General features: G+C 40.8%; 2 protein-coding genes across 3 annotated transcripts in view; one reads left to right on the top strand and one right to left on the bottom strand.

Moving 5' to 3' along the window:
- Positions 1-14741, top strand: part of unc13d (unc-13 homolog D (C. elegans)) — a 17802-nt gene extending 3061 nt beyond the window's left edge. Inside the window, exons 3-34 of the mRNA XM_033611929.2 lie at positions 535-585; positions 697-753; positions 836-943; positions 1049-1108; positions 1287-1353; positions 2571-2751; positions 2835-2879; positions 2965-3036; positions 3117-3186; positions 3273-3377; positions 3657-3749; positions 3843-3943; positions 5079-5196; positions 5492-5613; positions 5693-5783; positions 5871-5927; positions 6037-6134; positions 6605-6656; positions 6755-6885; positions 8107-8224; positions 8319-8471; positions 8581-8676; positions 8759-8965; positions 9091-9165; positions 9249-9328; positions 9703-9817; positions 11894-11965; positions 12204-12287; positions 12381-12501; positions 12604-12727; positions 12865-13055; positions 14135-14741. Coding sequence (XP_033467820.1) covers positions 535-585; positions 697-753; positions 836-943; positions 1049-1108; positions 1287-1353; positions 2571-2751; positions 2835-2879; positions 2965-3036; positions 3117-3186; positions 3273-3377; positions 3657-3749; positions 3843-3943; positions 5079-5196; positions 5492-5613; positions 5693-5783; positions 5871-5927; positions 6037-6134; positions 6605-6656; positions 6755-6885; positions 8107-8224; positions 8319-8471; positions 8581-8676; positions 8759-8965; positions 9091-9165; positions 9249-9328; positions 9703-9817; positions 11894-11965; positions 12204-12287; positions 12381-12501; positions 12604-12727; positions 12865-13055; positions 14135-14247 — 3228 coding nt within the window. The 3' untranslated portion in view covers positions 14248-14741. The remainder of the gene's footprint in view (positions 1-534; positions 586-696; positions 754-835; positions 944-1048; positions 1109-1286; positions 1354-2570; positions 2752-2834; positions 2880-2964; positions 3037-3116; positions 3187-3272; positions 3378-3656; positions 3750-3842; positions 3944-5078; positions 5197-5491; positions 5614-5692; positions 5784-5870; positions 5928-6036; positions 6135-6604; positions 6657-6754; positions 6886-8106; positions 8225-8318; positions 8472-8580; positions 8677-8758; positions 8966-9090; positions 9166-9248; positions 9329-9702; positions 9818-11893; positions 11966-12203; positions 12288-12380; positions 12502-12603; positions 12728-12864; positions 13056-14134) is intronic.
- unk (unk zinc finger) lies at positions 14270-25960 on the bottom strand. 2 transcript variants are annotated; one of them, XM_033611932.2, is made up of 15 exons: positions 25708-25960; positions 24971-25180; positions 23564-23740; positions 23315-23445; positions 20575-20710; positions 20353-20470; positions 20180-20264; positions 19764-20071; positions 18942-19007; positions 18656-18839; positions 18464-18565; positions 18157-18342; positions 17893-18078; positions 17488-17748; positions 14270-16660 (listed from the first exon to the last, which is right to left on the bottom strand). In XM_033611932.2, the coding sequence occupies exons 1-14, from the start codon at positions 25854-25856 to the stop codon at positions 17510-17512; spliced, it is 2277 nt and encodes a 758-aa protein (XP_033467823.1). In that variant the 5' UTR covers positions 25857-25960; the 3' UTR covers positions 14270-16660; positions 17488-17509. The 2 variants fall into 2 exon arrangements, with proteins under 2 accessions (XP_033467823.1, XP_033467822.1); XM_033611931.2 differs by having other exon boundaries at positions 17897-18078.

The raw sequence follows: 25960 nt of genomic DNA, 5'->3' as shown, positions 1-25960 counted from the left end.
CCTCAAGATAGGGCTTTCCCATGAAAGGGCCTGGACTTTCACCCAGGAGTCCGAGGCCCAACATTTACGCCAAATTATGATCTTCTTCTAAACCTGACCACATTGTTTTGGGGCCTAAACCTAAGGAAAGTAAGAGCAAAACCTAATGAACTGGCAACAGCCATTGAATAGGCTGATAAAGCCCTTTGAACCTACCAGTAGCTCCTTCTGACTCATACCTATGAGGCTTATAAGCACAGATAAGGGCCATTTAATGGGCTGGTAACATCCTGATCTGGTGGATTATCTAACTCAATCAAGTTTCAAGAGTCTATGAACTAAATTGTATTCTGAATGGAAATGAATGGAAACCAACGGCTGTTTCGAAACAGGGAAAAGACATTAACACAGCAGCATGATTTGGAAAATAGTCAACTGTAATGTAACGTATTTATGATAAATGGGCAACAGCATGTGAAGTCACTGATATGGTCTGTTAAGGATATGTTTTGCAATGGCTGATTTTGATCTTTTTTTCTGTCTTTCTCTTGTTAGTCGTCCCCTGTACGTAAACTCGGGTTGACGAGGAAATCACGAGACAGGAGGGTAGGCGACACTCTATGACCTTAAAATACCTCAAATTACACCCCAGAATATTTAATTTATATCATGCTTTCGACACAATCATGGACAAAATGTCCTGCTCTTCTCCTTTAGGATTTCAAGGAAGACCTAAACCCAGAAGAGAAAGCGCGGAGACACAAGGAGCAGGAGGTATCAGTATTTATGTGCTTTACTTGACACAAAAGTTTTTTTTTTCCAACCATGTTTTCACTGGGTATGTTTCTTTTTAAAGCTGAAGCCTCTGTACAAGGAGCTGTTGTACACCATCGCTCATAAGATGGGTAAACCGTCATCAACTGAGGTCTTCACAGACAGCCAGCTCCACCAGTACATTATGGAGGTAAACACTTTGGCTTCACACGTAACACATAACTCTGCTGCTGTGTTGGTGCATGACTGATAACAGTTTGTTGTTTTCTCTCGTTCCATCTGTCCTATCTACCAGGCTTTCACTATGACAGAGTCGGAACACAAAAGCCTGACAGAGAAAGTGCAGAGCACAGAGGTGAGAAAAGGAAGTCAGCATGTTTGTTCCAATGAATGCGCCTTTAGAGACCCCTTATATGTATTTATAGCATTCTTAACTTTCCACCACCTTCCATTTAGTTTACCAGTGGCAGAAATGATGTCATCTGCATGTCTGAGGCGGCTATATTATCTAAATAACTATCTGACCTTTACAGCCCCCAGTATACTGCCTCATGGCCACTGTGAAGGAAGCCAAGGGAATCCTCGGAAAAGACGTCACTGGTGAGCTTGAATGGATCCTAATGACGTTGGTGATCCTCTGACTTTTCATCTGGGGCCACCAGCAGCTCAGAGTTTTCACTTATGAATTATCTCAACATCTACTCAGTGGATTGGCACAAAATCTGGTGCAGACATTCATGGTTCCCTGGAAATCTAACCTTAGTAGTTTGATGACCGCTCATTTTTCACCTGTCACCACTAGAATTACATACAGTGACATGTCTCAACAACTAATGGATGGATTGCCATTGAATTTTGGTACCAACATTCATGTTCCCCTCTGAGTTATTGCAGTTGAATAATACTGATTTTTGCCTCTAGTGTCATCATAGACCAAAATCCATATTTGTCCAACCTGTTGGTTTTTAACCAGACAGGCCTACCTGCAAAACTAATAACATCGCCATCAGCTTCAGCTGAACTTTGTGTGCAGTACTTATTAGCAAATGTTAGCATGCTAACATGCTAAACTAAAATTGTGATGGGTTCATGTAGGAACTATTTTTCTTTGCTAAGAAAGTGAATCTACTGCTAGCATATCCAGCACCACTGAGCTAGCTAACATCACACCTCAGCTGAGATAGATGCCATTAATGTTTAGTAGCCTACTCACAGTCTCAGGAGCTCAAGCCTCTTGTCCATGAGTAGATGCACGCCTCCTGCAGGGTGAACACGAGATGTGGGCATTAATGCCATCCTCCTCGTTTGAGCTGTAACTTTACCTAGCTCAGTCGTGCTAAGTGAGCTAGCAGTAGATGCATGCTTCCATCTGTGCAGTGATTTGGTTGCTGGGTGTAGTTAGGTCCTACATGAAACTGCTCACAACAAATCTGTGGATTATATTGAATAACTGGGTCATGATTTCTGTAAAGACACATTGCTGTTGAGTTTTTCAGATGTATTTTTTGGAGCTTTGAGCACCACAAGCTGAGTGCCATCTAATTTTCCATTAAATTGGAGGGAAGGCAGGCATCTCTACTATCGATATCTTTAACACTCAGTAACTCACACCAAAACAATACTAGATTGATAAACAGCACTACAGGTAAGAGAAAAAAATATATAATTCGGGGGTGAACTGTCCCTTTAAGATTACATTTTATGTTGTGTTTCAGGTAACTTTATGTTTTCATGTGGACATTTTATCTCTAAATTTTGTTACATGTCACCATGCTGTATGATTTAAGTCTACTGCCGATCTCATGTGTGTTGAACAGGTTTCAGTGACCCATACTGCCTGCTGACCATAATGGAGGACGAAGCAGAGAGCCGAACACGCCAGTCCAGAGCCAAACCCTGTAAATCTATTGTAAAGGATGCTGTATCCGATGACAAAATCTACCAGTCAGAAATAAAGAAGCAGACTCTGAACCCTATCTGGAACCAAACCTTTGTACTGTGAGTCTAAATGTGTGTATTTATGCCAGGTGAGCAAGGTTGAAATTTCTTTTTCTTATATATTTTCTTTCCTTTTGGTTTAGAGAGTTTGGAGACATCGTCGGTGCCAGCTTCCACCTCGAGATGTGGTGAGGAAAACATCCAGAGCTCCACTGTTTCTGCTTTGAAATCTTCTTCATTACAATCATCTCACCAGTGCTTTTCCTGTTGCAGGGATAAGGACGAAGAGGTTTCACTCACTCAGAAACTAGAGGAGATCAAAACCAACTTTAATAGTTTACGAAGGTATCACGCTCTCTCTGTGACTCACACACAAACAGATGACCAAGCATAGCAGGTGAACTTTTCTACTTGTACCTGTTTAGGATGATCAAGGAGGCCAAAAAGGAGAAGGGCACAGATGACTTTTTGGGAAATGTGGTCCTTAAACTACAGGTACTAAATGTTCTTGTTCTTATCTCTGCTTTGTTACTCTTGTCTGTCTTCCCAGCTGAATACTCATTTGTGTCATCTCTCCTTAGGATCTCCACTGTACTGAAGACAACTGGTACAATCTGGAGCCCAGAACAGAGACATATCCTGACCGCGGCCAGTGCCACCTGAATCTCAAGTTCATCCATAAAGCGGTAAAAAGTGCATTCACATCCCATAACACATTGCATGCATTACATTTATGCATGGAAACATCTGTTAGAATAAATTAAAAGATGTGCACCAATACAGTGCCAAGTGTTGCATCTGGAGGAGGAATTGGGATTTATGGCCTCAAGTGAAATTAATGACACCAGTGTTTAACTATGAAAAACAATTGGGCATAGGATATGACAATAATGTGCTTAACTGTATGCATATAGTTCAGTTTGGAACAATTTTTATAAACTGGATTTGTGTTTTGTGTCTGACAGAGAGACGGGACACTGAGTGCTGGTCGTAATGCTTACATCAACTACTGTGGGATTCTGCAGCAGTTTGTTCAGGCTTACATCTCCAAGCAACAGGTAAAGGACAAGCACACACATCCCATCTAGTTGTAAATCACTTACTTTTCTTTCTTTCCTCTTAACTCTACCATCTTGTTTGGTCTCTCTTAGAGTTCTGCTCCCTGGAAAGGGGCACTGTGTGGCGAGGCTCAGATTCTGCTGGAGCTTTACGCTACTCAGAATGACCTCTCACCTTTTCTTCAGGACCTGGCGTAAGCACCATGTTAACATCTAGCAGACCAGATCTGGAGCCTTACACACACTGAAGGGAATTGATGCACTCAAAAAACAGACACATATCCATGTTAATAAATGCACAAAATTTTTGCTGTATAATACATTTCACCATTAATTATTATAATTTATCAGCCTTCCGTAATATTGTATAAGGTGATAGAAACATATTACTTCAAAGTTCTACTGTCTGAATTAAATATCCCACACAAATTTTAAAGGTGAGTAGCTGTGTGTTGGAGATTTCGGCTGTAGAGATGTCTGCCTTCTCTCATATAATGGAACGAGGTGGCACTTGTGGTGCTCAAAGCCCCCAAATATTCGTGTGAAAAGCTCAAAAGCAATGTCTGTTTTCACATATCATGACCTGGTTACTCAAGATAATCCACAGACCTTGTTGTGAGCATTTACATGTAGGAATTATTTTCTCTCTAGTGAACTATATTCGCCAACCACATCACTGCACAGAAGGAAGTGTTCATCCACTGCTTGTCACCTAGCACCACTGAGCCAGCTAATAGCTCAGCCGAGGAGGACGCCATTAACGTTTACATCTTGCGCTACCACGAGCACAAGCCTTTCATGAGTAGATGCACACTTCCTTATGTGCAGGGATACGGTTGGCGGGTTTTGCTCAGTAGAAAGAAAATAGTTCCTACGTAAAACTCCTCACAACAACATGTGTGGTTTATCTTGAGTAACCAAGTCATGATTTCTGGAAAGAGACATTGCACTTGAGTTTTTCAAAGGCATTTTTTGGTACTTCCACTATCTTGGAGAGAAGGCAGACATCTCTATGGCTGATATCTCCAACACTTAGGAACTCGCACCACAACAATCTAGATTGATGAATAGCACTACAGGGAAGAGGAAGTATTTTTGATTTTGGTGTCAACTGTCTCTTCAAAGGTTTTTATGTAAAGTTATTGCATTCACATTCTGACAAAGTTTTATTTTATATACACTCACCAATGAATATCCAAAAATATTTGTACTGATATAATGATAGCAGTAACGTGTAGTCTAGCTCTTTGTTAACACTGGAATGACGCATGCCATGTAGTCTTTCAGTTGTATTTCTTAGTAAATGTGTGGATGTTTTGACCTTGACAGGAAGTGGGTGGCCTACAGCAAGCTGTACCAGAGTTTAGAGGTGGACTCGTCTGTGCTGCTCCAACAGCTAACCAGTATAGAGTACCACTGGCATCAGCAGGAGCTGCCATACCAACAGGTAGAAATGCTCACTGCATTGTCGGTGATGGAAAGTAAAAAATATAGAGGCAAATATTGTACTTTTAACTTTACTACATTTATTTGACATTTTATTAGTTTCTTGTAGAAAAGGATTTTACATACAAAACATAATTAAAGTTATGTTTACATGTTTCTGTTTCCCTAAAAACTCGATAAGTATAAGCTCTTTTATGCCTCATTTTCCTGCTTCCTTTAACAAAATGTTAAAAAGAAGCCAGAACGTATTGTCTAAGCACACAAGGATTGAGAAAGGTGTTGCACTCTGTTGACAGAAACAGGAACTTGGGGACTCTCTGCATGGTTTCCTGCAGTATGGGCTGTGTCTGGTGGCCAAATACAGAGACATCTTCCCCCCAACTCCCAGTGCTACTCCGAAACTACACACACTGCTCAGGTACACATGGTTGTCTTTATATATTCATAGCTGCTGTAATTAAAAAGAGTAAGCCATATAGGAATGTTCTTTTTTTCAGGATCTTGGTCCAGATCTGTAAGACTCAGGCGTTTCAGAAACTGAACCCAGCTCAGTTTGAGTTACATGATGAGGTCGGCGATGCAATACAGGTCAGTATCCATATAAATGACATTACTGCCAACAGTATGTATATCATAATATGTCTTTAATGACTTATAATTTGACTTGTATATCAGACAGGTACACAGGAGTGGTTTACCATCAAGAGGGGTTTGCATCAGCCAATGACAAAGGTAAGCAACATCATGAAAGCCCTCACATTGTGGAACTGAGGATGATGTGGTTTCTCCATTATTTCACAGTACTAAAGTCATATTGTTTTTGCACCATACTGATACACAGGAACTGTCAGAGATTGTGAACGCCCTCTCCAGGTTGATTGGGGAAGTGCAGGAAGACATAAAACACAACAAGGATGCCTGGAATAGGGTATTTGTCAGGTAAAGTGGGATGTTTGGATTACTGGAAGTACAAGCATTGACTTATCTCCATTAATAGACAGACATTTTGACTTGGTGTCACCAGGTGTGATAAATAAACACTGATCTTGCCTGCATAACATTTAGGTTTGTCGGTTCCAGAGTCCTGGTTTTGTGTTTGCTGGCTGACTGGAATGGCTCACCTGGACACTAAAATGGCCATTGTAAACGCTATTAGTTACACCTGTGCTTTTCTTGCTCTGATATGTCAAACCAAACCAAACTGGGTTTTAATGCACAACAGGGCTTTAGGCTGGTACAAAAAAAAGAAGTCATGTTGGGTTTAATGGTACTCACAAAAATGTCCAAAAAACTTAATAGAGACAACTGTGGCTTTCAACACAGGAACCAAACTACATGAGAAATATTTTCAATTCTTTTCATCATTAAATTATTAATGTGTTGTTGTTTTTTTTCCTTCATTATTATAGTGCCGTGCAAGTGGATGTGTTTACTGTCGTCTATAAGAAGTTTGACTCCCTGGTAAGTGGCAAATTGAACTGTTTGTGTGCCCTCAACTTTCAGTTTTCTTGAGAAACTTCTGTTGTATGCTTCAGTCTAACCTCTTCTCTGCTCTATAGCTTGCAAAGGAAGTGAGGGAAACCTTATCCCTGATTGAGGGTCAGATGGAGCAGACTCTAGCCAACAGCCTGTTCCCTGTTTACCTGAGCCTGCAGGCCATCCACAAAGACAAGGCTTTCTTACAGAAAAGGTCAGTGATCATATTCACCCCTTAATTTATTCTACGGCTGTTATTTCCAATCCCATTACATCCTCCTCCCTATCAGATGAGGTCAGCACCTTTATATTAATGTTACACCACCATCACATCCCGGATATGTTCATTTTAACTGCTTTGAAAGTGGATGTTAAGTAACACTACATAAAATTGGATGTTGTTTCAATATTTTTATACAGCTGAATTGGTATTTGATATTGATACTATTGAATAACAGTTGAACTCATTAGGCTACTTTTAGCTAATTATTTCAATTGCGTACTTTTTATTTTTATTTTTTTTACTTTTAGCTATGTCAGTTATGTAACCTAATTATCTAATAAAAATTAGTCAATTATTTCACCTGTTGATCCATTACTTTAGCTAACGCTAAATGTTTCACCTGTTTATTCATTACTTTAAGCTTATTATAATATCCTTTCATACATTATTTAACGCAAATAAATTCACCTGTTTATCAATTACTTTTAGCTAATTATGTTACCCTTTTATTCATTAGTTAAAGCTAGCTAAGGGCTGTTACTTTCAGTTAATTATTTTACCTGTTTATCTGTTACGTTTAGCTTATTATGTTGCCCTTTTATTCATTAGCGATAGACCTAGCTAGACGCTAATTATTCCACCTGTTTATCCATTACTTTTAACTGGCCTAATTATGTTACCTGTTTATTTGTTACTTTTAGCTAATTATGTTACCCTTTTATTCATAACTTATAGGCCTGGCCAAATGCTAATTAATGCACCTGTTTATATAGTACTTTTAGCTAATTATTTTACCTGATTTTAGCTAACAGTTTATCCATAAATGTTACTTTTAGCTAACGTCACTTTTAGCTAATAGTTCACCTGTTTTACATTACTTTAAGCTAATATTTCCACTGTTTATCCATTGCTATTATCTCATTATTTCAACTGTTTCTCCAATACTTTTAAATTGCAATTTCACCTGCCTGCCCACTAATTGTGGGTAATTATTACAAGTGTTCTTAGCTTTTTGTTATACCAAATCATAATTTATACATTTTTTGAGCTACTTTTATATTAGTTGACCTAGTCCACAATCTTCCCACATAACAATACCTCCTGAGAAATGCAGATTGTGAATCATTTCAAGATACAGCTACAAGCACAAACACTCCCACCCTGCCTACTGAATGAACATCAAAATGTTAAAAGTTCTTACTGTTGTTTCAGAGGATTACTTGAGTTGACAAACTTTCAAGAGGGCTTCAGAGAGGCTCTGCCTTACTGGTTGAACCAGGCGTTCAGCACAACTCAGGACAGGGTGGAGAGGGCGGTCCAGGTAGACCAGGTAAAAATTATGTCTTTGTGCTTTATTACTATGATAAACATAGGTAATTTCATCTAAAGGCAGTATTGTCATATGTTTTCAACTCTCCTCTTAGCTCCAGCCCCTGCAGTCTGGTGCCGTGCCTATAAAACACAGCTCCTCAGCAGTGGACCTGGTGGCATGTATCCAACCTATCTGCCAGCTGTGGGAGCAGCTGTCCTGGCCCGACCCAGAGGAGGCCTTCATGCTCATGGTTAAACTCACTGAGGTACAGTATTCTGCTGTTAACATGGTCCTAAACAGACACTTTACTGGTCAGATTATCTGAGCATGGGACTGCTGTCTCTGGTCTACCTTTGCTTTCTGTGTGTTTTCAGGATGTGTGTAAGATTGTGGTGAACTACTGTCACATCCTGAAGGAGAGAGTCAGGGTCCTGTCTGAGAACTCCGACCACGGCAGTGCCATCAACATGGTAAGGACATGCAAGGAGAAATGACAAATTTCTAATGCTACATAATACACATGTCAAATATTTCTCCTCTCTCTGTCTCTAGTTGTGTGTGGTGGTGAATGACTTGGAGCACTTACGGTCAGTGCTGACCAAACTACCTACGCAGCTGAACTGGGCGGGGCTTCGAGAACGGACCCAAAATGTGATAGGGGAGAGCCAGTTCCAAAACACTCTGCCCTCGCAGCTACAGCAAGCCCAGAGTGTCCTCGGCCGAGAGATTCGCTCCGCTTTAGACACTCTTGGGAAAAAGGTGTGACATTTAACGTGCAACATTTGATCAGCACTAAATCCTTGGAACTAAAACAAAATAATGATGTAGATTAAAGAGAAGCCTTCAACATGATCTCTCCATCTGCCTTCTGTCTGCCTTTCCAGTTAAACACAGACATTGAGACTCACGTCCGAAGCATGTCAACCAGGCGTAGGATTCCCTCCAAGTCTACAGAGGATGTAGGTGACCGTCACTGCCAGTGTAACACAAACACAGATGCCTTTTAATGTATGCCTGATATAGCCAGCCTCTTCTCTTTTAGGCTGTATCGCCTTTGATGCGCTACCTGGAGCAAGAGCTGCACTATATGAATGAAAACCTGGTTCAAGAGAACTTCAATAGGTACGTACAGGTCACAGATCTTTCACTGTGAGCTCTGATGCAGGGCTGTAACCATGGAGTCAACACTGGCGGGGACCAAATCTGCCAGGAAGTCTAGGGGTCCTACATTAATTTCTTTTCAATACATTTAAATCATAGGCATAGATTTTGGGGAGGACAGGAGGACGCAGGGAACAAGTTCCCCTCGATATTTAGAACATGTGCATTTTTACCCCCAATAAAACAGGTTAGTCGCAGACGCAAGTTTTACTTTGACAAAATTAACTATGGATCAGATTTATATTATAATTATTGCCTTGCTCTGATGGTTCCATGTTGATTTAATCCAGTGTTTCACTCTGCATCACCTCACCTGTTTTTTCTCTCGTGTCCAGTCTTCTGACTCCATTGTGGAATAACTCAGTGAAGATACTCTACCAGGGGGCTACTAAGCATCCACAGCAAGAAGGGCTCATGGTGTTCTGCCAGAGACTGCTGTATACACTGCAGGTCAGTCCTCAGCTGTGCAGCTATCTCAACTACCAAGGCAGAAGATACTAGTATTGTAGTAAAGTCATGTAGTAAATTAGGTTGTGGTTCGGCTCAGAAGAATTCCACTTGAAGAGCCAAGCAGGGCTGAGCCATACGGAGAAAATCAAATATCACAATATTTTTTAATAAATACCTTGATAATGATATTGCAACAGTATTATAGGGTTGACAATTGGTGCTTTCATAAAATATTTAGACAATGAGATGTTAAATATATAAACATCAGTTATGGGGCGTCGGTTGCGTAGTGGATAGAGCCTCCTCCATGTACAGAGGCACTGCCTCACTGCATCGGTCACAGGTTCGATTCTGGCTTGCAACCCCCCCCCCCCCCCCCCCACTCTCTCTCTCCCCATTCCACATTGTCCTCTCAATTAAAGGCAAAAAGCCCCCCCCCCCCCCCCCCCCCCCCGGCTCCAGCTCCGACTGGCTCTGATGGGCAGTGACGGAAACTTTTCTGGCGTGATACAGTGACACACTGCCATAAAATACTGTCCATCTCCATCTAAAGCAGCACTGCTACATTGTGCAAAATTAGGTGGCACCAAGTTTGTAAGAGAGACTGAATAAGTAACAGATATGAAAAAAGAAGTAACCACCGTAACATTTTTACTCCATGCTATGGGTAAAGGCAAATAATAAAACAGCTTAAATAGTCTGGTCATTTCAGAAAATTACATCAGTTTACTGTAATGCAGCCATTAAAAGCAGGAAAGGACAACATAATATCACAATATCTAAAACCTAAGACAATATTTCACCAGGCGGTGAAAATGTCTATGGTTGACCTTTAAATTGGATCAAGTACAATAATTTACTTACTGACTTATATCACTGACAAAACAATTGATATGTATTTACATGATAAATAAATGTCATTTTATCATGAAAGCTGAGCTGAAGGTGAAAAGTGAGACAGACTAATGTTTGCAAATAAAACCTGCTGTATCAGGCTCAGTTTAAAAGCTACAGTGAAGACACAGGTATCATATTAAACTAAAGGACGTAAAGCATCCATTGGTACTAATTATCTTGTCAGGAAGGGGGCATATAATTCTCCAAAGCTGTGCTAAATGTTGACGAGGGAAAAAGGAACATTGCCTTCTTTCAAAATTATTTCTGCATACTGAGGTCCCTAAACACTCTTCCAATTATATACATTATAAAGAACCCTCTAGTTCCCAACCCAAGTCCCTATGGACTGAGCTACTGCCGCCTATTATTATAAACTGGTTTATAGTTGCACCCAAATGTGTGTGTATGAGGAAAATGAATGAACGTTGGAAAATGATGTCCAAGCCCAGATTGCCTTTAACCATGGGTGCAGATCCCGGGGGGGACGGGGGGGGGACATGTCCCCCCCAAATTCTGAAAAACACAAATTGTCCCCCCCAATTCTAAATAGCTTAAATGATTGAAATTGAACAAATGTATACAGTAGTCCTATATACTGGGAGAAAGGGAAGATGATGAGGAGAAATGGGAATCCGTGAGAGGCGAGAGATGAGAACGTGAGTGGACATAACATGCCTGAGACCCTGAAACTAGAAGTAGCATTAACTAACAGCGAAGCAGTGAAAAAGAGGGTGATGGCTGGTTCCATGTACTACTGGCTGTTTAAGAGAAATAAACAGTAAAGGTAAGCATATGATTCTGATTGGTGATGGTGATGAGCCTCTATGAAATCATGAAATATGCTGGCAATCTCAAGCGCTCTGTGGGCATGATTTGCACGCGTGCAATTAAAAAAAAATCACAACTGATTGTGTCCCCTCCAAACTTGTCATCAGATCTGCACCCGTGCCTTTAACACTTTTCACTTAGCCTACCTTAGTATGAACACTACAAGCAGAGGGAAAGAGCTAGCCTGGCCCCTTACCAAGGGTCAAATAAATCCACCTATCAGCACCTCTAAAGCTTGCTAATTAATATTTTTTACCTCACTAGTTGAATGTATGCATAAACAATATGTTGGGGTTTACTGGGGGGCCTTAGCTTCATGCTACATTTTATTTTGTGTTGTGTGAATTTCAGTGTCTGGAGGAGTGCTTCCACGCTGGGGGCAATGGGCTCCCTCTGGGTACACTCCACTCCGATGAGTACAAAGTGAGTAACTAAAGTAAACATTTCGTTGGATCATAAGTGTGTGTCATTTTTTTTTAAATACATTTTTTTGTTATATGCATTTTATACTTCTTAATCTTTATATATACTCTGTTCTTTTATGTAGTTTTATGTAAAGCCCTTTGAATTGTCACCATGGATGAAACATGCTATACAAATCAACTTCCCTTGCATTAATGATATGCTTCATTCACATTTCATCCTTCTCTCCTGTGTCCAGGCTCTCAAATCCCACCTGACTCACAACTCTCTGAGCAGCTGGCAGCTTGTGGAGAAGTTCCTTGAAAAGAAAATAAGGGAGCAGGTGAGGAAGGCGTCTCCAATAAACACTTCTCAGGCTCCAACAGGGTCATGCTAGTTGTTCAAACATTCTCTGTTTCTCCTATGTGCACGACAGAGGGATTACATTGGAGAGAAATATGGTGCAGTCACTCTCCTCACATCCTACAGGAGATCAGACGAAAGACTCAGAGTTGAGGTGTTGAATGCAGTCAACCTCTTACCAATGGACTCTAACGGTAGGAAGATGCAGAACAATTGCAGCGGTATAGGTATATACAGGAAATGCACATTGCTATGCAGCCTTTCCTGACGGCCTAATGCTTTGATGCTTTTGCCAGGTTTAAGCGATCCCTTTGTGCAGCTGTGTCTGGAGCCTAACCATGTTTTTCGGGAGGTAGAGCCTCGCTGCACTCAGATCAAAAGCTGTGATCTCAACCCCCTTTTTGATGAGGTCTTTGAATTGTAAGTTGTTAGTCTTATATTTGTTAATATTCTATGTCACATTTCAGTTGTTATTCTCCAGAGTGAACAGCCATCCTCTTTCCATTTGTTTTTGACCCCCTTGATCTTCATCCTCTGATCTCTGTCTCATGTCACAGTCTGGTAACCCTGGATCAGTGCCAGGCTCCAGGGGCTTGCCTGGTGGTGACGGTTCTGGACCACGACACCTTGAGGACAGATGACTTTGAAGGCGAGGCCTTCCTGGCCCTCAAGGACATACCAGGAGTTGGTAAAGAGGACGCCACCCCCGCTCAGATGCGACTGCCTCTGATGCATCCTAAACCTAATGGTACGATCCGTCAGTGGGTATTAAGACCAATGAAGCAGGTTTAATTTTTCTTTTATATTAATTAGCCATTTAAAACACCAAAGTCACACAATAACACAAACAAACTAACTGATCGAGGCAGTGGTAGACTAGAAGCTTCAGTGTTTAACAGGGTAAAATTACTGGGTCTCATTCATGAAATGTTTGTGAATCTGAGTGTAGATTTGCACATAAAAAACCTTGGCTACTAAAAACCTACACTGGATTCATGAACGCCGCGGTAAACTCAGATTTGATCGTAGACATATGTGTATGTTCATGAATGCCAATCAACTGCAAATTGAAAGCTTCCTCCACTAGTCGGCAATTAGCATACATCGCCGCCCATGAATAGCCAGTGATATATATATATATGGAGGTGATCATTACTATGGATAGGTGCATCCTTTCAACCTATGAACATGGAGCAAAAAAAGAAAGGGAGAGAAAGAAAAAAAGAAAAACTTTTACAACGCTGACACTGAAGTTATTTTAGGGGAAGTGGGGTTGAGAAAAGCGTTTTATTTTCTTCTGTTAGTAGTGGTGTGACAGGGACAGGTAAATCAAAGGCCTGGAAAGAGGTAAGGAATGCCCTTAACTCTGTGTCCTCTGTTTTAAGACCTATCCAAGAAGTTAAATGAAAATGGTTTGCTATGAATCAAAATGCGTAAGTACACACACAAAAACAACAGCTACAGGAAGAGGCTCTTCCCAGTCACAGCTGCAGATGAGCACATTGCTTAAATCTTCGAAGAGACCTCAGCGACATGCCTCCACTGGAGCAGTCAACGGCAAACTCAGACTGGGTGGGGGTGAAGTATTCCTTTAAACCCTATCTGACCCCACATTTAAGGTAATAGTTGTGTGGTGAAGTAATATGATTGATGACTGATCTCATTAAACACGGACTTCAATGTATAAAGCGGTCTTTAAGACAAGGACATAACAAGTACCCACCTTAAAGCTGCATTTATCCATATTTTAAAATTAGCAAATTCAAATCTAAGTGCCAATCTCACTATCCTGCAAATCCTAAACTTGTCTCTCTGTACATTTTCCAGAGGACAGCATTCTGAAGTTACTGGAGTCCAGGAGAGGGGAGCGAGAGGCTCAGGCCTATGTGAAGAAGCGAAGACAGAGAGAGAAACAATCACAGGAGGGGATTCAACTGTAACAGACACACGCAGACAATTCCATCCTCCAAAAATATACAATTTGTTTTAATGATCTGTACCAAAAACAAAGAAAAATCCACTCAGAAAGAAACACTGGTGTTGGATGAGTTGTGTGTGGACAGTATGCCGAGCATGGGTTTACCAAAGACCATCACAGTGATCATGAACACTTTCACACCTGCATTTTAAACCTCATACACCTTACATATCTGTCTGCTTCCTGATGCTTTGTCTAATCAGTGCAAGAGATAAGTATGACATCACTTAACTATGTGTGTATATATATATAATATATATATATTCGACTACATTTGACACACTGTGAAATGTCAAAGATTACTACAAATGTAAAAATTTTGGCAGAGAAACCTGTCGCACATTGATTTTAAACATAGAAAATGGGCCGATTTTAACAAAAAGTTGTTTGTATGTTCAAGTTAACATGAAAAGCGTTTAAATAAAAATTAAAAAACATGTAATTTCAAAGACTACACAAGTTGAGTACATTTTGCCTTGACTGTGTTAACATGCTTACCTCTTCCAGTTGTTATGTAGAAGAATATTAGAGAAAACCTGAGTGCTTTAACAGAGGCCATCTGTTGTAAAATTTAAACAAATATTTCTACATTTTTAAATATTTTCATTTATTATTCAGTAATTGACCATGAAAAAAAAATCTAAATTAAACAAGAAATTCAATATAATTTAGACAAGCGCTACCAGCAGACTGGTATATCGGCCCCCTTTTGGCTGAAGCAATGTAGGATCATAGTCTGGATGATGCTTAATATGCCCTTTAAGTGTTTTCAGTCAGACCTGTTGATTATATTGAAGAAAGCTCACAGCCCTGCTAAATGCTAACCTGCCGTGTCATCCATCCATCTGGAAGGTTTTGAGATCTTTGCTGTCACACAACACAACGAAATTTGCCTCTTTTCAGAAATTACACAGTTAGTTATGATAGCTTGAATTGGATGTGAGCACACAGCAGAGTGAACCAGAGTGACACTACCTGGCCATCAAGCATTACCTATACCCCTTTTCCAAAAAGTTAGCTCTGGTTCTTGAACTGGTTCTATTCTGGATTCTATTCTGGTGCTTTTCCACCACTTTTGAGCCAAACTATTGTAATCAAGGATGTGTCAACAATAGAGGGCAATGCACAACACACAGTGGAAGTAAAGGGTAAAAGCAAAGTGGTAGATTGCATTGATTACATGCAAGCTTTTGTTCTGGTATCACAGATATTTGATTTAATACAAAAATACAAGCATGTGCCAACTATTACTAAGACCACTGCCTGCTCCCCCCCAACAATTTCTCACTTGACTCCTTCATTGGTGCCAGATCATCACAGCTAGCATTTCAGGTTAAGAAAAACCTGCGATTTTTTGCTTTCAGCTGTGAGCCAACTTTTCGGGTTCCGCACCAGTTTGTTTTTGGTCAAAATGCTCAAACAGAACCAGTTCCATGTTGGTGGAAAAGAGGCATTAGTAATACCTCTGGGGACAAAGACCACTGTAGTTCAACCTTCACATATGTGCACATATGCATCTCATCCATGAGTACTGCTGTACTTCGTTCTATATGACATATACAGTTAGTGTGTCTTAGTAGAAATACCTCTTAGTTACTGTAGTAACTGTAACTGTCCTGATTTCTGGAAAGAGACCTAATGGTTTAAGTTTCATATGAAATGTTTTGGAGCTTTGAGTGCAATTAACTTCTGTTGTACAAAGGTGACAGTGAACATCTTGAAACTTCTGCAAATCACACTGAGGCTGTCCAGATGGATAGATGACACTCTTTAGGGTGGGCTTATGCTTTAAAAACATGTCAAAATATGATTTTCAGCTATAAATGTAAATGTTTCATAGTTACGATAAGAGAAGAAATAACAGCAGGTCTTTAAAAGGTTATCTTCACAAATCAAGAACAGGGGTATAGAACAGTGTTGCTGGTCAAGAGCATTAACTAGTAAAAAGTACTGGTGTTCCATGGGTAACCACTAGAAAAGTTGTTAATCCTAAATTCCACATTTAGAGCTTTCACTTACTGACCTGCGCTGGTCATTCATCAGTAAACGTCATCTTAAAAATACAAAACCAGACCGGCGCTTGTGTTGTTAACACATTATAAAATGACCTCGACGTAATTCTGGATGGCGGTTGAGATCCAAGGCTGGTATCTGTGGAATCAGGACTGACTGGTCTGGAATCTGTGGTGGTCTGTTGTGGTCCGATTGGGTTTGTAGGGTCAAGAGAGCTGCTGCTCCAGGGTCTGTTCAGGGCAGAGCGGGCACTCTGTAGAGGTGGAGCAGCTCTCACACTGTAGTCCATGGCCACAGGGCAGGGACACTGAGCCCTGCTCTCCACACGTCACACAGCACTGTCTCTGTTTCCTGTATACCACCTTGGGAAACGCAGAGGAAAATATTCAAGCCTTTAAAACTGGACATGCTGGATGTTCACCATTATTGTGTGAGCAAAGGAAACCTAAAAATAACGTCAGCAAAAGAATGACAACGGAAAACAATAGAAGTGACACTTGCTCTGGGAACACGCAATAGGCATTTGTTAATATTTTTGACACTTTTTACACTGTTACACAAAAAAAAAAAAAATCACACTACATTACTATGGCAATGCCCTTTTAACATTTAATCAGTAGCGCTGACAAAGAGTGATTTAGTTTTTACAACCAGAAATTACTTTTCTACATGTTGAAATGTTAATTTAGGATATTTGTAAAATAATTTGACATGCTACAAATATATTTTCACATGTAGAAACTGCATTTAGACTAAGACGTCAAAACTGATGTATGGATAGTTTTCATTATATCAGTAACTCCTTTTCACTTGTAAGAATAGTGATTACTGATATCTACAATTTCCAACTTTCAACATGTTGCAAAAGAACTGTGACAAGTAGAACTATAATGTCCCATTTCAAGTTACATTGTGGATATGCTGGCTTGGAATTCTAACCAGTCAAAAACCATATCTATGATATATCTATTGATATCTTTAATTGCCATAACTGTTACTTAATTTTAAAAAAGGAGTTAAGTCTGATTATGAGAATTATGAGTTGTTGTGTATTACCTCATCAACTACCTATTATTCTTTAAAAATGCCAACAAACACTGATTTGTTACAGTGACACATACAATCATAGATTCTACAAAGAAGAGCCATGTTTAGATCTATCATGCTTGTTATGAGTCTGTGGTATTACCTGTTCCACAGCGTGTAAGCAGCTACAGAGTTGAGCCTGCAAACTGAGGACTGACTCCAAAGGCAGTCTGTGTAGTAACTGGAGTTGATGCAGTGCTAGATGGGGGTTTTCTCCACTCCTTAAGCTCTCTAGCGCCTCCTGCAGGAGAGAAGCCTGTCTCTGTGCCTCCTCCTCCGCTTGCCTGGCTCTCTCTGCTTCCATGGTTAACCGTGCTGCATGGGCACGTGACTCCTCTGCATCTGCCTTCAGCGCAGCCCACGACTGAGAGAGACAGAATACATAATACCCAGTCAAAACTGTAATTAACTCCCCCAGTCACTGCAATATGAATAAATCATGCAGCTCACCGCACTAACTCAAACAGCTGTTTCACAAACATTCATGCACACATGCCCCACTACCTACCTACCTGAGCTGTGTGTCTCCAGCTGTGACCCCACTGCTTCAGTGCCCTGTGAGCTTCCTCCAGCTCCTGTTTGAGCCTGGAAGTCTCTGCACAGGGGCCAGAGGGCAGGAGGGTGGGGGGTGTACCAGGGGAGCCCTGGCCTGATGGAAAATGCTCCCAGATATTAGTGCTCATACCATTCAGACCTACAGAGAAAAGAATAAATATCAGCAAAATCATATTATCACTGCACCACTTGATGTCTTAGATGAAATTCCACATACCTAAAGAGCTATGAGATGGTCCCAAGAAAGTGCTTTCTGATTGGCCAGGTTGTGACAGGTGAGTAGAAAAAAACGGTGAGGTGTGCGGCCTGATTGGGGGAGATGGTGACGGGGAGCTAAAAGGTGCAGAGCTGCTAAAGGATCCTGGGATATTGACCGGGGCAGAACTCTGAAACTGGCTACCTCCTATAAAAGGGAGACAAATAATTAGAAGTTATGCTCATGTACAAATGCATATTGCTAAATGTCGTGTCCATATTCAAATTGTCATTAGATCTATGTGTTTGTTCTTGTGTCTTTGAAATACCCAGCATAACTCCCACATTGGGCAGAGCTGAGCTGCTCTCCAAGCTCCTCTCCAACGCCGACACACCAAAATCATTCAGGTCGAGATCATCCAAGGCTGACTCTGTAAAACATACCACACCACACCATCATCAGCTTAACAGTCATTTTAGATTTGAACCTTTGATTCAGAATTTTGTATATCTTTACTTACCGACAACTGACTCCACAGTCTCACTGGTGGGGTAAAAGGGCAGGGCATTAGCGTTCATGCCTGAGGAGATGCTGGATCCTGGGGGTCCGAGAGGGGCGGGACTGGGCGGCGTGGCAGCCAGACTGGAGGGGATGCTGGAGGACAAACTCAAAGGGCTTCCCACAGGCAGAAACACTAACAAATCCTGAAGGGACACAAATAAATAATGTGGTATTTGGAGAAACAGGCGTTTATGCTTGTGTTCCTGCAGCAAGATCTAATTAACAGCTTGAGGTTATAATTGTACCTGTTTGCTTTGTGCTGTTGCCAATTCTCTGTTGCGTTGCTCAAGAGCAAAACTCCTTTGCTTTGCCTGAAACCACAAACATATAAGAATAACAACATGAAAACATGCAGGATGTAATAACTATGACATCATTCAAGAGCTGATTCTCCTTTTGTTTGATTTAATATTATCTCACAGTGCCTATATGTCCCTTTGTTTTATGCCCCTTTTCCAATGGATAAAAAAAACCCCACAACAGCTGGCTTTTGGCTTTAGGGGGAGTAAGCTTCATCTAAAAAACACTTGGTAAAAAATTATACTTTCAGTTTTGTTTCACTGCGACAACATTCACTGCTTCACAGTATTGCTGCGATGAATGAAATGCGGAGGAGGAAAGTGAAACTAAGAGCTAAGATTTGTGTTTTAGAGTAACTGAAATGAAACAATCAGAAATTAACATTTTATTTCTCTCGTTCAGTTTTTCTCACAGTACTTGTATTGTTATCAATCAAAGTTTGTATAAAGTGTATGTGTTGAAGCAACCACACTGTGTGTGTTAGACCAATCAGTGACCGTCATCCCTGCCCACAATACCCACCCCTAAAGTTCCTGTACTTTCAGAATGGATCACCTTCCTGATAAGGGACTCTCTGGGGGGTAAAATAATGTTTCTGGAACTTAATTTTACACCCTGGTCCCTGTGGTTGAAACGCAGTAAGTCCCTCAAAAGGTTTCTAGTCCGAGGGGTAAGTTCCTGTGGTTCAAAAGGAACGTATTGCCTAGTTACTTCCCCCACCTGCAACCTACGTGCTTATTTTGATGGAAAAAGGCTGTCCTTCTCACCTGATCCTCCCTCTCAAATCCCGGTGCTCTGCCGTACCCTCCCTCTCCTGCCCAAGGAGACAGAGGCTCTGTTCTTCCACTCATGTCCTCACACAGAGACAAAACATTACCCAGCAGTCCCTGCTCCGCTACACACGACCCTGCAGGTGGGGAGAAGGGGTCTGAAACAGAACTAGAAGAAGGCCCAGACCCCATGTTGTGTCTGCTGGGACTTGAAGAGGCTTCCTGGGCAGGAAGAGGGTCTGGAGGTCTGGGGGGTGGAGGGGAGCTGGGTGTGGGGAACGGTGGTTCGTCTGGAACAAAGGGCCCTGGAGGAGGTTTTTTTAAAAAGATAACAAAACAAAAGATAATGTTATATTGTAAAATGAATCATCAATCAGCTGTTAGGAGGTGCTTACAGTCATGTGGGGACTTACTTTCAACATGAGCAAAGGCACAGAAGGGCCCTCTGGGACAGCTGCCACACTGCTGCATGTCATTACACTTAGTGGATTTATAGATCTGTGATGAAATAACAAATCAACATGTTGATATTAACCTCCTGTCATTTCTGGTAAATATTTCCATAAGGTCTCGTAAACAGACAAACCTCTGGGTGAAACTGCTGTTCTGTCCTCGTGTGGCAATACTGACATCCCTCTGCTCCCTCACATTTACTGGGATCCCCCCATTCCTCACTCTGTTTCACAGCTGGACATGGCAACGCTCTGCGGCAGCAAGAATGAACAACTCTGTTAAACACATCCACAAACAGGCAAAAACAACACCATGATCTTTAAATGTTTTCCTTCTACATGATGTGATGGAGCACCTGTATTTGTGCTTGTGCGGGCTGCGTCTCCTGTCTTTGCTGTTGTGGTAGTACGGACAGGCGTAACCTTGACGGCACAGACGGGGTGGTTTCTTGCAGAGTTCTGTCTTGTAGTGGGACAGCACATAGTTGTTATCTAAGGAGTTAAAACACAGAGACAGAGAAGGACACAATGAGGTGTGAGACTGTGTTTTTCTTTTACTGCATTTAAAGGATTAAAGGGTAACTTCGGTATTTTTCAACCCGGCCCCTTTTTTCCTGTTTTCGTATTTAAGTGACTAATGGAAACAAGTTCTGAAATCAGCCTGGTATTGAACGAGAGTGCTGCAGGCGCCAGCGGCAAAACAGGCTGCAATGTAACCACTCTGGACTAGAGATAGACCAATATGGATTTTTTTAGGGCCGATGCCGATGCCGATACCGATTTTTTTCCATCACCCTTAGCCGATGACCGATTATGGACTGCCGATTTTCTTGAGCCGATATTTGGGGCCGATACTGCTTTTGCTCCCTCAATTTACATCAAAAAAATGACACAATGATAACAAATATTACAGGTCTCAAGTTTAAAATAAGAAACATTTATTGAACAGTAAAAAATACTAAAACAAGATGGAAAGTTGAGGTAGAACAGGTAGAATATTATTATTATTATTGTTATACATTCAAATAAAAAAAAGAGTTCAGTGCTCTTAAATCTTCCAGTAATGTCTTTATAAAATAAAAAAAATTTTAAGCTGAAGTATAAATAAAACAACAACTACTGTACACAGTAAGATTCAACAGCTTTGTTCAACTAAACCACATACTTTCAAATGAAAAAAAGTGCCAGGGAAAAATAAATCTGCGAACCCACGCGCGTATCGGCCAATGCCGATACATGTAAAAAAACTCAAATATCGACCCGATATATCGGCCGGGCGATGTATCGGTCTATCCTTACTCTGGACATGTGCATACTGTCAAAGTACGTCCAATAAAAGTGCCTGTGTTTGCCACTGACAGGCTCAGATTGATATTTTAAGTGTCTGACAACATTATGGAAAGGATCCCTACAGAGATAGACCTTTTTGTCAAAGAGTAAGACCCTTTTTGTTTAACCAGAAACAGCCCTGAAATCACTATCACCAGACTCCATTTAAATAAACTGTAATTTTATAAAGGAAAACACACTTCATCCAAAGTAGACAGAAACAAAATAAAGCTCACACAAACTTTCCTGGTTCCTCTTTTCACTGTTGCAACAATCACCAACTCTGGTTTTGTTGAAATTAACACTTAATTCACCCAATTAGTTGTGAAAATATGCTGGCTCTATACATATTAATATTACTGTTTATGTAAATGGTGTCTGGTGGGTTTGACAATGACAATTTCTAGGCTGTTTCCGGTTAGACAAAAAGGATCTCACCCTTAAACAGAAGGGTCTACCTCTGTAGGGATCCTTTCCAAAATGTTGTCACATGCTTAAAATAACAATCTGGCAAAACAGTCCGTCAGTGGCAAAACAAACACTTTTACACTTTTAGTGAAAATAATTTTTTTTGGGTGACCATAAATTGAACAATTGCCCTGCATTATTGCATCACAGCCTGTCTCGCTGCTGTCGGCTGCAGGGCTCTTGCTCAATACTGGACCAGTTTCAAAATTTGCTGTTCAAATGAGTCACTTATCGATGAAAACATGGTAAAATAGAAACCAGGCTGAAAAATACCAAATTTAGCCTTAAAGTAAGACCACGTCTGGACCAAACCTACCCCTCTCTTTCAGTTGAATGAGGCCAGTCCTGTGACACAGCAGGGGGCTTCAGCACAATTAACTCAGGTTCATCCAGCAAAAAAGTTGGCTTAGCTATCACAATCTTAGTAATTTGATTTTTAACATCACCTCCCAATTAAAGATAACGTTGTTGCCACTGTGATAACTCTTGTTGTAAAATTCTGTCTCAGGGTATTACTGACCTCTGTGAAGTTTTTCTGTTGCCTGATAAGCCCCCAAACTCATGGAGCTGCTACTCAAATTTGACGTCCAAGATCATATTTCATGTTTCACTCGTGATAACACATCATCTTCTAATGCAGCACCAGCATTAATTTAACATAAGGCAGCTTTTTACCTGCCTCAGAATGGTCCTTTGGGTGTGACTATGCACGAGTCTAGGTACATTATAATGTAGATTTTATCGATATTACTACTCTTATCGATACTCTCATCGGTTCTTTTTCATTACTAAATAATTGCTTTCTAAAGATTATATTACTTTATAACAGAATACATTCAGAACAGGATTAGACTTTTTTTTTTTTTTAAAAATATAACGAAATGTCTCTCGAGCAGCAACAGTAATGTTTACAATGGCTAAAGTCACTATCTAATGTCAATAATATCTCACTGGAACCAGATCAAAACTGTCAACAAAATAAATAATATTCCTGATGTCACAATACTGAGTGATGTTTGGAATAAGGAACACTCACATTTGTCAGTATCAGTGACTGTTTAAAATCAAAGACGTCATATTTAAGTTTATGTTCTGCTTGTTGTTTGATAAATTGCTATTAAACACAGTCAGAGGGGTTTTGAATTGCTATCTTTTTTCTCAATTCTCATGATTTTGGCGCTGGCGATTTTCCTTTGGCGCTGGCTAAAGCCTCTTAGGACAGGCATCAAAAAATCTTCAATGCAGGACAAACAATGCAAGCAAAGGTCGGAGCATAAAAGTTCTGTAACACAAATTCACCTTGCCAGCGTGGTTCCTCACTCAGGATCTTCTCTATGAGGGCTGTACTAGCTGCCTGACCCGACTGTCCATCTCCTCCACCTCCCTCTGTGGGCCCGGAGCCTCCCTGAGACTCCATTACCTGCACTTCTCTGTGGAATTCACAGCGTAAAGAGACTCTATAAACAACTACAACACCAATACACACAGAGAAACTGATAAAATGTCAAAGTAGCTCGGTTACATGGTAAAATTAGGTTATTTTGGCACCTGATATCATAAACAGGGCTGCGCAGGTCATGTGATCCGTGTGCGAAGGCACAGTGGGAGCCGTTTTTGCTGCAGTGGCCTTTTGCATCTGTTTCGTGTATACATGATCCCGTCTTATAGTAGCGGAGGTGGTATCTCCGTTCTGTGTCACCTGCTGTTCGATGTAGAAAAGGGCATCTAGAGCACAGAAAAAAACATGGATAAAACATGAAGACATACATTTCCTCTCAGGTAAATAGTAGGAAGTATACACAAAACACTGGCACTCTTCCCATCTGTGTAATGGTGTTTTTTTTTTTGTTTTTGTTTTTTTTTACCTCTGCAAGTAGGGATTTCGTAACAAGAGCTGAAACAGGAAATGCTTGAAATGTCCACTTAGCACTCTGCCAAGTGGTTCATTAGCATGTATCAAAGGCGTCCTCTTTGACCCTCCATTCTTTAAATTTACATTCCCCTTGTCTGTGGTCTTCACCGAGAGGGTGTCATACAGACCATAACGGCTCAGCACATTTCAGTCTAAAAGAGACTCATCAAGTGGTTTGAGTTGATGCTAATGCTCACTGTGAAGATTATGCACGAGGCACCATTCATCTAAGGTATTCAACTTGACCTGTAATTGTGGATAGGGTGTATCCTCAATCACTGCTTAAATGTCTTTCACCCAAAGGTTCTTTGTCATGCAATGCTCCACACATTCTGGTGATTCGCTTGACCGATTCAGAATTTAAATGTAAAAGCTTACACCCAATAGAAATGAAACATGGACAATGGTTTTAGTTACCAGCAAAAATTAACCTTTCATAGTCAAAGAGGCTACTGAAAACCAACAGACCTAGGTCTGTGGGGTTTCTAACAAAGGGCCAAGAATTTCATGCACAATAAAAAGTGAGATGATGTGCAGACGTTTCACAATGAGTCACCATGTGGGCTGTAGCGATATACCACTTTCAAGGTGCAAGGCGCAGTTTCAAAATGCAACTGTATGGAGATTCTTCCTTTTATTTTAATTATTTTTTAAAGTGAAGACATTTTATGTATGACTCCATTAGCAAAAAGAGTTCAAATTTCAGTTACAGCAATAAATCATTCGTTCAACCAAAGATAACTCTTCTGTTTTCAAGTCTTTTAAGGATCATACTGACAGATAATATAAATTCTGTAATACCATGAATTGCGGTATTTTCTGAGGTGGCTATCGTACCGTGAAAATCTCATACCTAGTCACCATCATATTCTTCCCAGATACAGTGTAGGTAGGTTATGCAATTCTGTGTTAAAAACAACAATAACACTTCCCCTTCAAACAAGTCCTGATGTTTCTGCTACATGTAACTCTACTGAAGGGCTCGTGATGCCAACATGATGTGAAGCAGTCTTGTGAAAAACTGAAATCTCAGTTGCACTCACTCATCTCCATCAGGGCAGGTGCCTGTTCCCTCATCATATTTGGTACAGTAAACATCTGGACTGTAGTTAAAGGTCCCGTCCCGTCTGCGGATGGGTCTGCGGCGCCGCTGGTTCAGGAAGTGCCAGTGGAAACAGGAAAAAGGCCTGTGTTGTGTACATTTATGCTGTACGAACAGGGGGCACTGCTCAGTTCTGAACTCCTTCAGATATCTGGGGAGGAGAGAGGCAACAAGAAATATCTTTCCAGGAAGTGTTACTGCATTTTACAGTTTCTGAAACAAGCAAGACTGTATTCACATTTATTAGCTGTGCATTCAATATTCTTATGTGTAGTGATTATTTTTCAAGGGATCCCCATCTGTCTGTACCTATCTTTTTCTCTCCTACTGTGACAAGCTTCTCCTTCCTAAAGGTAAATGTATAATGTGACTAAGCTAACATTAAGCTTATACAGCAGTGAGACTTATTCATGGATACAGAACTTTAATTGTCTGTGCCACAAAGCTTGTGCTGATATGGCTACTGTTAGTAAGCACCGTTAGGCCTCCTTATCGAGACCTGCTCCGGTTCTCAAGCACATTATCGCTTAATAGACTTGGTTCAGTCATTTTAAAGAATATTAGGTCTATCACTCACTCATTTTTTTCAAATACAATTTAGCTGTAGTCTTGTATATGCAGCTACACGTGAGGTTGTGTGTACACTTACATAGCTAATCCTGCTAACTGGCTACGTACGTGTAATGTTGAGGTTTCTCGGGCTGCACGTTCAACACGGTTGCGGGAGATGTCGAGCCCCCTGCGGGCGAAGACGAAGAGGACGAGGAGGGTCCCCCGGTGGTCGTCGCTGCCGAAGATGGCGGGGGCTGAGAGTGCGTTTTAGACATTTTACCCGTTTGAAGCCTAACAACACGAAGCTTGTTTTTAGCTTACTGGCTAGCTATTCTTACTAGCTTCGAAATCCGCATTCTACTACGATGTGAGCTTGCGC

This window comes from Epinephelus lanceolatus, chromosome 21 (assembly GCF_041903045.1).
Source record: "Epinephelus lanceolatus isolate andai-2023 chromosome 21, ASM4190304v1, whole genome shotgun sequence".
Taxonomy (NCBI): domain Eukaryota; kingdom Metazoa; phylum Chordata; class Actinopteri; order Perciformes; family Serranidae; genus Epinephelus; species Epinephelus lanceolatus.
The sequence above is the reverse complement of the archived record's forward strand: the minus strand, read 5'-3'. Positions and strand labels throughout refer to the sequence as shown.